Source organism: Mustela erminea, chromosome 19 (assembly GCF_009829155.1).
Source record: "Mustela erminea isolate mMusErm1 chromosome 19, mMusErm1.Pri, whole genome shotgun sequence".
NCBI classification, from domain to species: Eukaryota; Metazoa; Chordata; class Mammalia; order Carnivora; family Mustelidae; genus Mustela; species Mustela erminea.
The window spans coordinates 25,556,794-25,574,734 of record NC_045632.1 but is presented as its reverse complement, the minus strand read 5'-3'; the positions used below and the strand labels follow the sequence as shown (position 1 = coordinate 25,574,734).

Below are 17,941 nucleotides of genomic sequence, written 5' to 3'. Positions count from 1 at the left end.
TAGTCCCAGCAGATCAGGGGTTCTTAATGAGGGGTCACCAAACTCCTGGCATCAGTATATCTGGGAATTTTAAGAAATGCACATTCCCAGGCCTCACCCAGACATATGAAATAAGAACATCTGGGGTGCAGCCAGTGAATCTGTATTTTAACAGTCCCTGCAGGTGATTCCAGTGCTTTCTAAAGCTTGAAAACCACAGCACTGGACTTTTAGAAAAGGGATTTCCTGTAGGCCAACTTTGTCTTACACAGTAATTTGTACACTCAGAAGTAGAATTTCATTTCAAACATACCTTCTTACAAATAAATTATTCACGTAGTTTTAGAATCTTATAATACAGTAAAGAAAACTAGAAGGCAAACTTGATAAATATTTTTTGTTTCAAACAAAATAATTTTGCTCACCAGTCTGGTCAGGTTCTGATGAAATCTCTCTTCCTGGCTTGCCTTGGTCTCATATGGCCTTTCCTAGGTTCAAGCACATGGAGACAGTGTGAGATCAAGCTCTTTGGTGTCTTGAGGGTTCCACTTTCATGAACTGTCTAACCCTAAGTACCTTCCAAATATCATCACTTTAGGAGTTAAGGCTTTAACATACAAATTTTGGGTGGAGACAAACATCCAGTCCATAGCACAATAACAATCTATTTCAGAGGAAGTGTGAGAAAGAAATTAATATGAAACTCACAGATGTGTTAGCATCATTGCTGATTAGTATTCCCATAGTTTGGACTCCTTGCAGATTAGCTTTTCAGGTTTTTCATGAAGATTTTAAGATGTATGCATAAATTCTTTTGTGAACTAGAGGGATTATTTCAGAAATTCTTAATCCTTTCAATTGAACATGAACATTTTTAGTACATTTTTTACTAAACATTCATACAAATGCTAAATGGCAGTATCTTGGGAAAAAGAAAAAAACTCTGAAACATGTATAACACTATGACATGGAGTAAGACACCAAAAAGACTTATACACAGAGATATTAGTCCTATCATTTCAATTGAGGAAGGCAAAGTCTGGTTTAAATTATTCATTGTTCACATAGTATAAAGCAGTGGTTCTCAAACTTCTTGGTCTGAGTTTTTCAGAGTTGTTCTTTGAGTTATGTCTACCAATATTACTGTATTTGAAATTAAAACAAAAACAATATTTCTAATTAATTCATTTTTTAAAAAGATTTTATTTATTTATTTGACAGAGAGAAATCACAAGTAGGCAGAGAGACAGGCAGAGAGAGAGGGGGAAGCAGACTCCCTGCTGAGCAGAGGCTCGATCCCAGAACCCTGGGATCATGACCTGAGCTGAAAGCAAAGGTTTTAACCCACTGAGCCACCCAGACGCCCCTAATTAATTCATTTTAAAGTAAAAATAAACCCATTATAAGTTAACATAACTTGTATTGTATGAAAAAATAACTATTTTCCAAAATAAAAAATTAGTTAAGAGTGGTATTGCTTTAAGTTTTTTTCAGATCTCTAATATCTGGCATAATAGGAGACAGAAGATTCTTTTGTCTCTCTTTGCATTCATTTTTTTATTGTTTTGGTTGAAATACATGGAAAAAATTTAACCTCTCACAGATGTGTAGTAAAAAACAGGACTATTTCATTTCCTATTCAGATAATTAATACTATACCAAAACTGAACATGTGGCAGTTACTTAAAGGTTACTTGTAATTTGGAATTTGAAACCATTATCAGTGAATTTTCCCTACTGTTCCATTACCCACTGGTTATTTAGTAGTCTGTTATTTAACTTCCACACATCTGTGAACTTATATTTACTGAGGCATGTTTTATGGTCTACTATATGGATCCCCCCTGGAGAACATTCTTTGTGTACTTGATAAGAATATGCATTTCTGCTGGAGGTGCGTGCAGTGTTCTATATAAGATTAAGTCATCTGTTTGCTTGTTGATCTTCTGCCTCATTGTTCTATACATTAATGAAACTGGTATACTAATAATTATAATCATATCCAACCATTATTGTTGAATTATTTCTTTGTCCCATCAATTCTTTATGTATTTTGGAATTTTATTTTTAGGTGCATTTGTAATTCTTTTTGTGTTTTTGTTTTTTTTTTTTTTAAGATTTTATTTATTTGACAGAGAGAGAGGGAGAGACCACAAGCAAGCAGAGAGGCAGGCGGCGGGGAGGGGGGGGGAGCAGGCTCCTTGCTGAGCAGAGAGCCCCGTGCGGGGCTCGATTTCAGGACCCTAAGACCATGACCTGAGCCAAAGGCAGAAGCTTAACCCACTGAGCCACCCAGGCGCCCCAGCATTTGTAATTCTTATGTATTCTTGATTGATTGACCCTTTTATCATTATAGAATGTCCTTTTTGTCTCTAGTAACAATTTTTATCTTAAAGTGTATGTAAAAATTTTTGTCTGATATTAGTATGGCCATTCCAGCTCTCATTTGGTTACTATTTTAATGGTATATCTTTTCCATGCTTTTACTTTCGACCTATTTGTTGTCTTTGAATTTAAAGCATATCTTTTGTAGAAAGCATATTGTTAAATCATATTGTTCTGTCCATTCTGCTGATTTCTGCCTTGTGACAGCACTGTTTTAATCTATTTACATTTAGTATAATTATTGATAAGGAAGGTTTCTGTCTGCCTTTTTTTTTAAAGATTTATTTATTTATTTATTCTGTCTGCTATTTTTTTTCTCTATGTCTTGTGTCTTTTTTATTTCCTCTGTTCCACCATTATTGCTTTCTTTTGTGTTACATGTTTTCCAGGATATGATCTTAATTCCCTACTTTCTTATACTCTATTTTTTAAAAGTTACTTTCTTAGTGGTTTCTTGGAGAATTGGTTTCTATCTTAGAAACAGTCTAGTTCATATTAACAGCAACTTAATGTCAGTAGCATAAAGTAACTTACTCCAGTATACCTCAGTTTACACCCCCCTCTTTTGCACTTCTGTTGTCATATAAATTATATCCTCATGTATTAAGTTCCTGATAACATATTTTTTTTAATTTTTGTTTTATGCATGTTTTAGATTAGATAGGGGGGAAAGCTACCAAAAAAAAATATTTATGCCATCAGGTGTATTTACTTATAGTTACCTTTCTAGTACTATTTTTGTGTGTGGATTTGAGTTACTGTCTAGTGGACTTTTCAGTTCAGCCAGAAGAACTCCCTTTAGTATTTCCTGCTAGGTGTGTTAATAACCAATTCTTTCAGTTTTTACTTCACAGGTTGTTGATTTCCCTTTCATTCTTGAAGGATATTTTTTGCTGATTTTAGACTTCTCGGCTGACAGTGTTTTTCTTTCACATTTTAAATATATATCATCCTTTAAATATATATCATCCTCTGGCCTCCTTGGTTTCTGATGAGAAATCAACTGTTATCTTATCAAGAATCCCTTGTACATAATGGGCTATCTCTTGCTGCATTTAAAATCCTTTGACTTTCAACTGTTTGACTATGCTGTGTTCAGTGAGGTTTGACTGTGATGTATTCTGTCTGTCTACTTGTGATCTCTGCCTGTCAAATAAATACATAAAATCTTAAAAAAAATTTTTTTGTTTATTTATTTATTTGACAGACAGAGATCACAAGTAGGCAAAGAAGCAGAGAGAGGAGGAAGCAGGCTCCCTGCTGAGCAGAAAACCCAGTGCGGTGCTCGATCCCAGGACCCTGGGATCATGACCTGTCCCGACCTGAGCTGAAGGCAGAGGCTTTAAACTACTGAGCCACCCAGGCACCCCATCTTGGGGACAATTTCTATTGACACCTTTTTTTCCCTATGTATGAACCAAACTTTCCTGTCTGTGTCATAATTTTTTGTTAAAAACCAGATATTTTATAATAATAATGTATTAATCCTAGAAATCTCTCCCCTGGATTTGTTGTTGTTGCTGCTGTTTGTTGTTGCTGCTATTTTTCCAGTGATTTTCCTGGACTAATACTTTAAAATCTCTGTTCTCTACTGTGTGTAGCCACTGAAGTCCCTACTCAAGTTAGCCTAATGGTCAGATGAGACTGGACAGATGTTTCCTTAATGAGACATGAGATGAGAAGTTAGGGCCTTTTCAGGTCTTTTCTCTGGAAACAGTGTTGTACAAGTATGTGGCCTTCCAGATCTCCAGGAATATGGCAGTGTTTCAAAGCCCTTTGAACATCTCATTCACACTTTTCCTTTTAAGATTTGTTCAACCTCTCATTAGCCCAAACTAATATCAAATAAACAATTGCTAGTGATTGTTTTTAACAAATGTACTAGCTTGATAAGGCTGTCCACACAGAACAAGCTCTCAGTCTTGCCAAATAAAGGTAAATACTGAGAACAGAGTTTGTCAGAAAGCAGCCAGACACATCAAATAGCGACAATGCTCTGGGGATGGGGCTTTGATGAGCTCCTAACCTGTTCTGCCAAACCATCCATTAGCTGCTAGGCTTTTCATTTTCACAGCTAATGTAGTTGCAGAGCTATTGGCTTTCAAGGCTACTTTGGAGCTAAGGAAAAGGTTATAGGAATAGGGCAAATTAAAATGCAGCAAAGTACTATTTTTACTGATATTCAGCTCTCTTCTTGAAGAGATACTCCTCATATTCTTGAAAACCTTCTGGTAATTTCCAGAGCTCTGAAAAAAAAGTTTGATAGGTTTTTCTTTGCCAGTGTTCTCATTACTTTTGTGAAGAAGATTTTTTGAAGTCCTTACTGTACCATTCCAGAAAAGATTCTCCCCTACTCTATTACATTAAAAGCCATTGGTCTGTCTTGATTTCTGAATGTTCTTTTACCTGTGCATGGTTTAGTAACATCATGCTTTGAATTATTTGGGAAATATTGGTTTACTGAGTTATGCAGATCTTCCCAATATTAACATGCTTCATTATATACTTTTTTTAAATCACACTTGTTAATATCACTGCTGATCTCATCAGAAAAGTTTTTAATATGTCAGGCTCACAGTGTGGGACACAGGTTTTCTAAAATTCCAATTTTCATTTAGAATAAGCTCAAATATTATCATACCCACAAATACTATCAGTAATTTTCCTAAAAGTAAGAGACTCACTTTGTTATTTTCAAGAAAATGTTGGGTAAATTGAAATACCCAAATCTGAATAACAGTAGTTTAGTGCCACTGCTGATTATCTGCACTTTCCACAGTGGGGTTTTGAGACTTCCAGGGTCCTTGCACCACACACTGAGAACTACTATGTGGAGGAATTGAATCTGGATTTCTAGATCTTGTCTTTAAATATCAAAGTGGCCGGCCCATGGTGAGAAATGAACTGCAGCTTTAAGACTTATAATAGAGACATGCTGATAACTGATTTTTTAAATGAATATAAGACAAGAGAGAAAACTTGCCTAAGTAAATCTGTAAAATAAGATACTGTGGATAATATTATGAAATTCTTCAAGTGTGAAATACAAAAAATAGTCAAGAATACATTTGGGAAAGTTCACTGAAAATACTGCTTATAGATCAAAATTCCAATCTTCCAGTACATAGACTAGACTATGGGTAATAAAGTAAATTTGAGGTTGTAACACAGTGATAAATATGGCTTCATAAATATTATTTCAAGCCTCACTAGAATGAGACAAGTTTAAAGAAACAAATGTAGGAGAGATTAAATAATTTCTGTTAAGAAGTGTGTACCCCATTAGCAATGTTTTTTGCTAAGCATGCGAAGCAACATTCATTTGGTAGATATAAACTGGTATTATCACTTTAGATTAAAAAAAAATGGTACTACTTGTGATGAGCACCTGGTGTAGTATGGAAATGTTGAATCACTACATTGTACAACTGAAACTAATATTATATACTGTATGTTAGCAAACTGGAATTTAAGTTAAAATTTTAAAAAATACTAGTGAAATAGCTACCTACCAACATGGAGGATAAAAAGAAAACAAAAAACAGAAGGAACAATTGAATATCTTTTTAAAGAGTATTAGAGTCTCTAATTCCCTCCTTGCCTCAGCTCAGTGAATGACTTCCATGCCTTTTCTCACCCCAGCAGAAGTCTGGGGTTTCATTTCCTGGGAAGGTTGCTGAACTGCAGAATGCCAGAGACAACCTAACCCAACCCTTTTTTTTTTTTTTTAAGATTTTATTTATTTATTTGATAGATCACAAGTAGGCAGAGAGGCAGGCAGAGAGAGAGAGGGAAGCAGGCTCCCCGCCGAGCAGAGAGCCCGATGTGGGACTCGATCCCAGGGCCCCGAGATCATTACCCGAGCCGAAGGCAGAGCCTTAACCCACTGAGCCACCCAGAGCCCCCAACCTAACCCAAATCTTAACCCTACCTCTAACCCTAACCCTTAGCCCCTAACCCCTAAACCTAACCCTGTGTGAATGTCTCTGAACTGCAAGATATCAGGCACATGCCCTAACTCTGGCTCTAATTCTAACCCAATTGGCTGGGGGGTGGCGAGGGAACATGGTGTGTGAGTGTGCACGCACATGCATGCAATGAAATATTACTCAGCCATAAAAAATGAAATTGCCATTTGCAATGACATGGAGCTAAAGAGTATTACGGTAAGCGAATAAGTCAGTCAGAAAAAGACAAATACCATATGATTTCACTCGTATGTGGAATTTAAGAAACAAAACAAAGGAGCAAAGTATGGGGAAAGGGAATGGGAAAGGCAAACCAAGAATCCACACTCTTAACTGCAGAGAACAAGCTGATGGTTGCCAAAGCGGAGGTAGGTGGGGGAATGGATGAAACAGGTTTGGGGGATTAAGGAGTATACTTCTCATGATGAACACTGGGTGATGTATGGAAGTGTTCAGTCACTATATTGTATGCCAAAAACTAATATTACATGGTTAACTCACTGGAATTTGAATAGAAACTTTAAAAAATTGACACTACCTAGTACACTTGAACATACATATTTATATATCCTTTGACTTTACAATTCTACTTCTGGCTACATAACTCCTGACAAACATTAGCACTTCTGCATCAGGTGACATACATGAGAATGCCATGTTTATCATGGCAAAAGAAAAATGGAAACAAGTGTCAGTCAATAATAGAATGAAAAATATTTATGCTATAATCATACAATGGCATACTCTGTGTCAATGAAAATGAACTATACAGCTACATGCGTACTCATGGATGTGTCTCAAAAAATCTATTTTAAAAAACAAGTCACAGAAATCTGGAAGAAATGGATGCATTCCTAGAAACATATAAACTACCACAACTGAACCAGGAAGAAATAGAAAGCCTGAACAGACCCATAACCAGTAAGGAGATTGAAACAGTCATTAAAAATCTCCAAACAAACAAAAGCCCAGGGCCAGACTGCTTCCCGGGGGAATTCTACCAAACATTTAAAGACGAACTAATTCCTATTCTCCTGAAACTGTTCCAAAAAATAGAAATGGAAGGAAAACTTCCAAACTCTTTTTATGAGGCCAGCATCACCTTGATCCCAAAACCAGACAAGGATCCCATCAAAAAAAGAGAGCTATAGACCAATATCCTTGATGAACACAGATGCGAAAATACTCAACAAAATACTAGCCAATAGGATTCAACAGTACATTAAAAGGATTATTCACCGCGACCAAGTGGGATTTATTCCAGGGCTGCAAGGTTGGTTCAACATCCGCAAATCAGTCAATGTGATACAACACATCAATAAAAGAAAGAACAAGAACCATATGATACTCTCAATAGATGCTGAAAAAGCATTTGACAAAGTACAGCATCCCTTCCTGATCAAAACTCTTCAAAGTGTAGGGATAGAGGGCACATACCTCAATATCATCAAAGCCATCTATGAAAAACCCACCGCAAATATCATTCTCAATGGAGAAAAACTGAAAGCTTTTCCGCTAAGGTCAGGAACACGGCAGGGATGTCCATTATCACCACTGCTATTCAACATAGTACTAGAGGTCCTAGCCTCAGCAATCAGACAACAAAAGGAAATTAAAGGCATCCAAATCGGCAAAGAAGAAGTCAAATTATCACTCTTCGCAGATGATATGGTAATATATGTGGAAAACCCAAAAGACTCCACTCCAAAACTGCAAGAACTTGTACAGGAATTCAGTAAAGTGTCAGGATATAAAATCAATGCACAGAAATCAGTTGCATTTCTCTACACCAACAACAAGACAGAAGAAATAGAAATTAAGGAGTCAATCCCATTTACAATTGCACCCAAAACCATAAGATACCCTAGGAATAAACCTAACCAAGGAGGCACAGAATCTATACTCAGAAAACTATAAAGTACTCATGAAAGAAATTGAGGAAGACACAAAGAAATGGAAAAATGTTCCATGCTCCTGGATTGGAAGAATAAATATTGTGAAAATGTCTATGCTACCTAAAGCAATCTACACATTTAATGCAATTCCTATCAAAGTACCATCCATCTTTTTCAAAGAAATAGAACAAATAATTCTAAAATTTATATGGAACCAGAAAAGACCTCGAATAGCCAAAGGGATATTGAAAAAGAAAGCCAACGTTGGTGGCATCACAATTCCGGACTTCAAGCTCTATTACAAAGCTGTCATCATCAAGACAGCATGGTACTGGCACAAAAACAGACACATAGATCAATGGAACAGAATAGAGAGCCCAGAAATAGACCCTCAACTCTACAGTCAACTAATCTTCGACAAAGCAGGAAAGAATGTCCAATGGAAAAAAGACAGCCTCTTCAATAAATGGTGCTGGGAAAACTGGACAGCCACATGCAGAAAAATGAAATTGGACCATTTCCTTACACCACACACAAAAATAGACTCAAAATGGATGAAGGACCTCAATGTGCGAAAGGAATCCATCAAAATCCTTGAGGAGAACACAGGCAGTAACCTCTTCGACCTCAGCCGCAGCAACATCTTCCTAGGAACAATGCCAAAGGCAAGGGAAGCAAGGGCAAAAATGAACTATTGGGATTTCATCAAGATCAAAAGCTTTTGCACAGCAAAGGAAACAGTTAACAAAATCAAAAGACAACTGACAGAATGGGAGAAGATATTTGCAAACGACATATCAGATAAAGGACTAGTGTCCAGAATCTATAAAGAACTTAGCAAACTCAACACCCAAAGAACAAATAATCCAATCAAGAAATGGGCAGAGGACATGAACAGACATTTCTGCAAAGAAGACATCCAGATGGCCAACAGACACATGAAAAAGTGCTCCATATCACTCGGCATCAGGGAAATACAAATCAAAACCACAGTGAGATATCACCTCACACCAGTCAGAATGGCTAAAATCAACAAGTCAGGAAATGACAGATGCTGGCGAGGATGCGGAGAAAGGGGAACCCTCCTACACTGTTGGTGGGAATGCAAGCTGGTGCAACCACTCTGGAAAACAGCATGGAGGTTCCTCAAAATGTTGAAAATAGAACTGCCCTATGACCCAGCAATTGCACTATTGGGTATTTACCCTAAAGATACAAACGTAGTGATCCAAAGGGGCATGTGCACCCGAATGTTTATAGCAGCAATGTCCACAATAGCCAAACTATGGAAAGAACCTAGATGTCCATCAACAGATGAATGGATCAAGATGTGGTATATATACACAATGGAATACTATGCAGCCATCAAAAGAAATGAAATCTTGCCATTTGCGACAACATGGATGGAACTAGAGCGTATCATGCTTAGCGAAATAAGTCAAGCAGAGAAAGACAACTATCATATGATCTCCCTGATATGAGGAAGTGGTGATGCAACATGGGGGCTTAAGTGGGTAGGAGAAGAATAAATGAAACAAGATGGGATTGGGAGGGAGACAAACCATAAGTGACTCTTAATCTCACAAAACAAACTGAGGGTTGCTGGTGGGAGGGGGTTTGGGAGAAGGGGGTGGGATTATGGACATTGGGGAGGGTATGTGCTTTGGTGAGTGCTGTGAAGTGTGTAAACCTGGTGATTCACAGACCTGTACCCCTGGGGATAAAAATATATGTTTATAAAAAATAAAAAATTATAAAAAAAAAAGTCACAGAAAGATACATACAGTATGGTTCCATTTACATAAAAATTAAGATAGGCATAAGCAAATATATTTTAACATTTTGCATAAATGATAAAACTGTACAGGAAAAAGAATAATTGTATGAAGAAGATAGTTTAACTTCTATGCAACTATCTGTAGTTGCCTTAAAACTGTTCGTATCTAGGGGCGCCTGGGTGGCTCAGGGGGTTAAAGCCTCTGCCTTCGCTTCAGGTCATGATCCCAGCATCCTGGGATCAAGCCCTGCATGGGGCTCTCTGCTAAGCAGGGAGCCTGCTTCCACCTCTCTCTCTATCTGCCTGCCTCTCTGACTGCTTGTGATCTCTGCCTGTCAAATAAATAAATAAAATCTTAAAAAAAAAATTTTTAATATTCACATTTATGTGATGAAGAAGAGATAATAGTGGATCTTAGAAATATATAATAATGGGCGCCTGGGTGGCTCAGTGGGTTAAGCCGCTGCCTTCGGCTCAGGTCATGATCTCAGGGTCCTGGGATCGAGTCCCGCATCGGGCTCTCTGCTCAGCAGGGAGCCTGCTTCCTCCTCTCTCTCTGCCTGCCTCTCTGCCTACTTGTGTTCTCTGTCAAATAAATAAATAAAATCTTTAAAAAAAAAAAAAAAAAAAAAAAAAAAAAAAAAATATATAATAAAATTAATGAACTTTGTAAATGCAATTAACAAATCATTTAAAGCTAATTGTATACATTTAAAGTGTTTCTACTAACAGAGGTTTTCTTTTATTAACAGGTTGTCTATTTATGGAAATGTTCTCTAAGTACTACCAATTATTAATAATTATATATACAAGAGTGTTTTACTTTATTTGTGATAGATTTTCCTAAATCTTCAAATGATTTGCTTACTTTCCTAGACTTTACTATTCCTTTTTTATTGCAGCCCTTTGGAGTAAATCAGCCTGGACCTTATATCATGTATACAACTGTAGATGCAAATGGATATCTGAAAAATGGTTCAGGTAAGACAAGATACAATACACAAAAACACCTTTAATCAGTATATTAGCAAGGTAAGCTGAATGACAAAAATCATCATCATGTTTCACATGCTTTATAAAATCTTCACTTTTTCTATTATACTCCCTGCATATCAGTAAATTACAAAAAGGTCCTCATGACAAATATATTAACATTCATTCCTCATATATCCTTATTGTGATAGAGCCAAATCATTATCCTTATTTTTCAGTTGAAGTTAACAGAGAGATTTGGAGAAATTACCAAGTTATCTTGTGCAAAGTATGAAGTGGTAAATTAGTTAACAAAGCTATTTTTAGAAGTAAAAATTAGGAATCCAGTCTACGACTTAGACTAATTTTAGCTTTTTCATATGTGGAATAGAAACTAGAATGTTACATAGAGGCTTTTTAATAAGTGACTATAAAGAGAAACTTCTAGTCATATACCTGAATAAATAATAAAAGGAAATGCAATCAAAACAAATAATAAGCCTAAACAAAGGATATCTGCTTTTGACAGGTAGCCAGCTGACTGAGATGAGGTCCAAATCACAGTAGATAGAACTGTTCTAATTTCAACTCTCTAAGTAAGAAAAGGAACCCTAACATATCATTAGGCTTCTTTGAGATTCCTAGAGTCCTAATCATGAAGAAATATAAACAGAGTTACTGTTACTCCTCCACTTTTATGCACTAAGAAAACAAAAAAAAGAAAGAATTTATTATATGGCTGTTCTCATTTTATATAATGGCCTAACATAAATATACCAGAGTAAATTTCCTTTTTAGCTAACTGTACATATTTAAGACTCTCAATCATACTACTACTTCAGCACAGAAACACTCCATAAAACAAAAGCTGTTTAATTAAATTCAAGAAGAAATTGACAGGCACAACTAAAATCAAACACTTTAATATACCATTGTTAATCAAGGAAACTTAAATAAGGATAAGAGAATTTGAACAAGTTACTTATTTTTTTTCTTTTTTTACTTATGTATGATTTAATTCAGGTGCATATCAAACTACAAAAAAGTTTATGGGACTGGCTGTTTTTATCTTTTATCGGTTAATTTTTGTTTAAGATTTTATTTATTTATTTGACAGACAGAGATCACAACTAAGCAGAGAGGCTGGAAGAGGGCGGTGGAGCAGGCTCCCTGCTGAGCAGAGAGCCTGATGTGGGGCTCAGTTCTAGGACCCTGGGATCATGACCTGAGCCGAAGGCCACTGAGCCACCCAGGCGCCCCTATTGGTTAATTATTTTTGAGTTTTGGCGGTAGATAATTTCACTGCCAAGTAAAGTGTTCCAGAACACAGGAAAAAAATATGAAGCTACTTATTTAACGAAATAAGCACAACTTTGGCAAGGCCAGCATGCTGAAAACCAAAAATTCACTGGTCAATTATTAATGAAAAATGCTAACTAAAATACTAACAATTTTAATTCATCTATTTTTTTAAAGAATTGCTTATTTAACATCATCAAGTAGGTAGTTAACCCCGAATGCACTAAATGGTTTAAAATGGGGAAAAACTGGGGCGCCTGGGTGGCTCAGTGGGTTAAGCCACTGCCTTCAGCTCAGGTCATGATCTCAGGGTCCTGGGATCGAGTCCCGCGTCGGGCTCTCTGCTCTGCAGGGAGCCTGCTTCCTCCTCTCTCTCTCTGCCTACTTGTGACTCTCTCTGTCGAATAAATAAATAAATAAATCTTTAAAATGGGGAAAAACTCTTCATTATCCTAATAGTAGACCAAAAAAATTTAAAGACCCATCTTCCTCTTTTTTTTTTCATGCAATGATATATAAATTTTTCCATGTATGTTTATATAGGCAATTTATTTGGGGATCATTTTGTATATTGATACAGTAACTACTCTGGACATGCCACTGTTATTTTTCTTTTCTTCAATATAATATAATATAACAGTAAAATATTTGCACATATATTTTTGTGCAATTAAATGAATAATTCTCACTCCGTAGAAAAAAAGCTAGAAGGATATTCATCAAATTGTTAACATTTATCTTGGGGATGCAAGATATTAAGAGATTCACTACCTACTAGACACATTAATTACTTACTACTTTTAATCCTTTTAAATATAATTTTTTAAAAAATAAATTTTACAACAAATGAAATTATTTTAAAATATTATTCTTAAGTTAGATGTGGAGAATGTTTTTTAACTCTGTGAATGTTGATTCATTCAAAAATATATATTTAATGAATCTCTACTACAAACAGGCACTGATACCTGGTAGAATATCTTACTATGTGCTAAAAAGTCATTCAGGAGGGCGCCTGGGTGGCTCAGTTAGTTAAGCAACTGCCTTTGGCTCAGGTCATGATCCCAGAGTACTGGGATCGAGTCCCTCATCAGGCTCCCAGCTCCTTGGGGAATCTACTTCACCCTCTAACCTTTTCCTCTCTCATGCTCTCTCTCACTGTCTCTCTCTCAAATGAATAAATAAAATCTTTACAAAATAAATAAGTAAATAAAATAAAAACTTATTCAGTAATATTCAGTACCCATTGCTGTTTTTAAGTGAATAATTTCCTTAGCATGATTTCTTTTAGTCTATCCCAAAATAGTAATGGAACATTGGGTCTGTTCTTACTAAATTAAATATTTAAGAGTAATTAATTTTTCCTTGAATTGGGGAAGGAATTTATGAGCATAAAAGAAAGAAGAAAATATCTACAGAAAAGATGAATGCAGTTGAATGCATAAATCAAATGAGTGCATAAACTTTCATGGCAAAAAATCATAAAACTAAAAGGCATTAGCAATCTTGGAAACTCTAAATGTCCAGTAGAGAAATAATTAATAAATTATGCCATTTTATAATAATAATTTCCAGCCTATGACATATTTTAAAATAATTTTTGATTCAACAAACAGATATTTATGATATAATATTTGGCAGGGAGGCACATCCACATGTATAATCCAAATTACATGTGTCTTTTTATAAGCGTGCCTATGTGTAGGAAAAATAGAAAAACAAAAATGACACACAAATATTACCATGATTATCTCTTGGTTGTGGGATTTTCCTCTCTGTATTTTTTCATCTTTCCATTTTACTACACCGATCATATATTGCCTTTAAGAAATTAAGTAATAGGGGCACCTAGGTGGCTCAGCGGGTTAAGCCTCTGCCTTCAGCTCAGGTCATGATCTCAGGGTACTGGGATCAAGCCCCGCATTGGGCTCTCTGCTCAGCAGGGAGCCTGCTTCCCTTCTCTCTGCCTGCCTCTCTGCCTACTTGTGATCTCTCTCTGTGTGTCAAATAAATAAAATCTTTTAAAGAAAAGAAAGAAATTAAGTAATAAATAATATTAAATATTTTAAATATTTCAAGCATGTGCTACATTTCATGCATAAATATATGTTCTAAATAGGGAAGTAGTACTTAATTCAATTGATTCAGGAAGTACTCTTACGAAACCCCCCTCCAAATCTCAAAGGGTGAAAATTCATTGTTTAAATGCTAAGCATGTTGAAGTCTACAGAAATATTGCTTGTTTAAACTATACATACCTTCCAACCCACCTAGTCCCACTAGAGAACTTTCTGCTGTAGAAAGAGAATGACCACATATATGTACTTGAGAAGCTGCAACTCTGGTTTTCTTATAAAGTAACTAAGGTCAGTACTTATTAGTGGGATAAAACTAATTTGGTGTGGCTTATGACAAGGACTTTTTATTTAATCGAATGAAAGAGAACAATAGAAAATACCAGAGTATTTTCTCTGACCACATAGTAATGTTAAGTATTTATTGTCGGTGTAAAAAGTATGAAAGCCACAGCCAGAGACAATAATGTGCCTTAGTATTATTCAAAAAAAAAAAAGACCTGCCTTAATCATACTTTTGCTTCCAGGGATCTTAGCATGGTTAATCAAATACTCTGTGATCTTTCTCCACTACCTAGCACTGTCTGAATAGCCAAATCTTGTTAAAGAGTTACATTACAGAGTACTCATTAATTTTTTAAATAACAATAGCTTCTGTAAGAGATTACAAAAATTAAACTACATTTATCATGACAATTTTAAGAGCTAAACAACTCTGGTTTGGAATCTAGGATTTTGTTTACTGGTCTTGTAAATTAGCCAGAGATCTGCAATGCTCAAATTCCTTCAACAATATTTAATGAAAACTTAGTAGATTAGAGCATGGTAGCAAAATTGTATAAACTAATAAGTTGTTGGTCATTTGTGAATAATAGCATTATTAGACCTAAGAAATTTTTTTTTACTTCTTAAATTACTTATTTAGTCCTGCTCTTTAAATCTAAAAGGAAATAACTTTCCCTTTAGTCCTCTGTGTTTACTATTTATTAACATGTCTGAGAAAAACATAATAACGCTTACCTTCTATGCATACTCATCATGTGCCTCAAATATAAGAGCAGTTAAAATGTATGTTATACTGACAACACAGCATCTCAGAGGGCAAAGAAGCATTTGTAATATCAAAATTCATATTGATGAATTCATAGTCACATTAGATTATTATTCATATTCACATTATGTTATTGATGAAGATGATTTATTGTAACACATAAGCACATTGTCTTTCTATAATGTTAATTTATCACCCTTCAGATTTCTCCATTTGAACCAATAATTGTCACATCTTCCAATGTCAAAAACATTTTATCCTTCATGTTCATTCCTTACATATATATTTTCTGAAATTATCTTCAAAGTATAGTCATGTTCCATTTATCCACATGTAATTATCCATAAAAGAATATTTTTAATCCCAAATCACTTTATTTTAACCACTAATCACATTTTAAATTGTCAAACTCCTAGCTCAGCCAAAAATTTTAGTTTAAGCAATACTTAACTAAACAGTTACATTTTGTGTCAAAAATCATAATTCATAACAGAAAATGGAAAGAGTTGCTATGGCTTCCTGGAAATCCACAACATTCTTCTCTGAAAGAATGAATTTTTGTAAGAAGAGTCATTCCCTTTCCTTAATCTCCCATTAACTAAAGATCTGATAGGAATAGCCAAGCTGACAGAGATAAGGAGGGGGACTTGGCTAGTGATGATGCTTTTCTTTCACCAGAATGAGAAAAAAGAAAGAGGTGTGGGAAGATATGGAATATCTATAAGCAATAACTGAAATACCCACTTGACAGAATTATAAAAATTGAGTGACTGAATAATGAAATACATAGAGTCTGCGAAACTGTAAGAAAGTTTGCAAACTATTCAACTGTTCAGCTATTAGAAATCCCATCTTTGAAAATGCAGATGAGTCAAAGTCATACTCTAGAAGAAACAAAAAAAAAAAAAGAAAGAAAGAAAGAAACCCATAAATTGTAGTGTCAACAAAAACAAAAGTTTTGCCTCCTGAAATTCTATCTACAGGCTGATTTCTAGTACAGTATTATAGTCAATACAGATCCTAATACCAAAGGAAAAACCACCTAACAGCTTTGGAAACAGAAAGTGGGAGAAAGAATATACTTTGTCTATTCTATGGTCTTTGCTAGCAAATGTTTTGCAATCCCACAAGGTGTTATAAGTAATCCAACAAACTACGTCTACTGTACACATAGATTTGGTACAAAAGAATTTGATTAAATTCTCATTCATTATTCAGTAATACCACTGATGTATTCCTTCTCATTGCTTTAGTCTTACTTAAAGACTTAACTATTTTCAATTTTCATGTTTTCCTCCAGCCTCAGTTGTGCACAATACAAACCATGGAAAGCTACTATGTGCTGCAATAAAGGTTGAAATTCACAAATATATCATGTATACAATGCTGTAATATAGGAAATAATACACGTTGAACTCGGGAATGAAATAAAGTTCTTGAGATGATTTTCTTACACATGCTTAAATAAAACATTGCCAGTGCAACGAATTATTTACTGTAAGTTGAGTCTAAAATTGAAACAGAAAACTGCTTGAAAACACTAGATTCTGCATCTTCTTAATTTTTCACCACTCCTTACCTTAAACTCAGTATGAGTTAAAATCAACTAAGTAAATTTAAAGAAGAGATGAGCTGATTTAATTATAAATATAACAATTTACTCAAGTATTTCTTTCTTTAGGCTAGCTCTACCTGACACAAATTCTAAATTGTTATTCTCTCATGTGCTTTTTCTGTTACTAGTCTGGACTTTCCAGACCATGAATACAACAGGAGAATTAAAGGCCACAAAAAACAAATACATGATATAGACCAGTAATGAGCTTGTACCCACTCAACATAACACCTCATCGCTCCTCATACTACTCCCACAAAGACCTAAGTCACGGATCAATATTTTCTCATCTTTCCATAATCTCTGACATTGCTCATTCCAAATTTAGATAACACTTATCTGAACAGTTTGTTCTCAGTAACATCAGAGATTAGCTTCTATAGACTGTTGAAATCTCTTAGAAATCTTGTAGAAATTCATCTTTCTAAAGCACAAGTCTAGGGTACCTGGGTGGCTCAGTCATTAAGCATCTGCCTTCAGCTCAAATCATGATCCCAGCGTCCTGGGGTCAAGCCTCACATTGGGCTCCCTGCTTGGCGGGAGGCCTGCTTCTCCCTCTCCCACCTCCCCTACTTGTGTTCCCACTCTCACTGTATCTCTCTCTATCAAATAAATAAAATCTTTTAAAAAATAGTAATAGGGGCACCTGGGCGGCTCAATGGGTTAAGCCTCTGCCTTCAGCTCAGGTCATGATCTCAGGGTCCTGGGATCGAGCCCCGCATGGGGCTCTCTGCTCAGCGGGGAGCCTGTTTCCCTCCCTCTCTCTGCCTGTCTATCTACCTACTTGTGATCTCTGTCTGTCAAATAAATAAATAAAGTCTTTTTTCAAAAAAAATAGTAATAAATAAATAAAGCGCAAGTCTTTTTATATCCCTAAATAACTTCCTACTGCCTGAGTTGCTCATCCTGCTTTCTTTTGTAATTG

The 17,941-nt window shown here is 35.5% G+C and overlaps 1 protein-coding gene across 1 annotated transcript in view; it reads left to right on the top strand.

Annotated features, from left to right (window-relative positions):
* Positions 1–17,941, top strand: part of ITFG1 (integrin alpha FG-GAP repeat containing 1) — a 293,792-nt gene that overhangs the window by 230,360 nt on the left and 45,491 nt on the right. Inside the window, exon 14 of the mRNA XM_032326067.1 lies at positions 10,907–10,985. Coding sequence (XP_032181958.1) covers positions 10,907–10,985 — 79 coding nt within the window. The remainder of the gene's footprint in view (positions 1–10,906; positions 10,986–17,941) is intronic.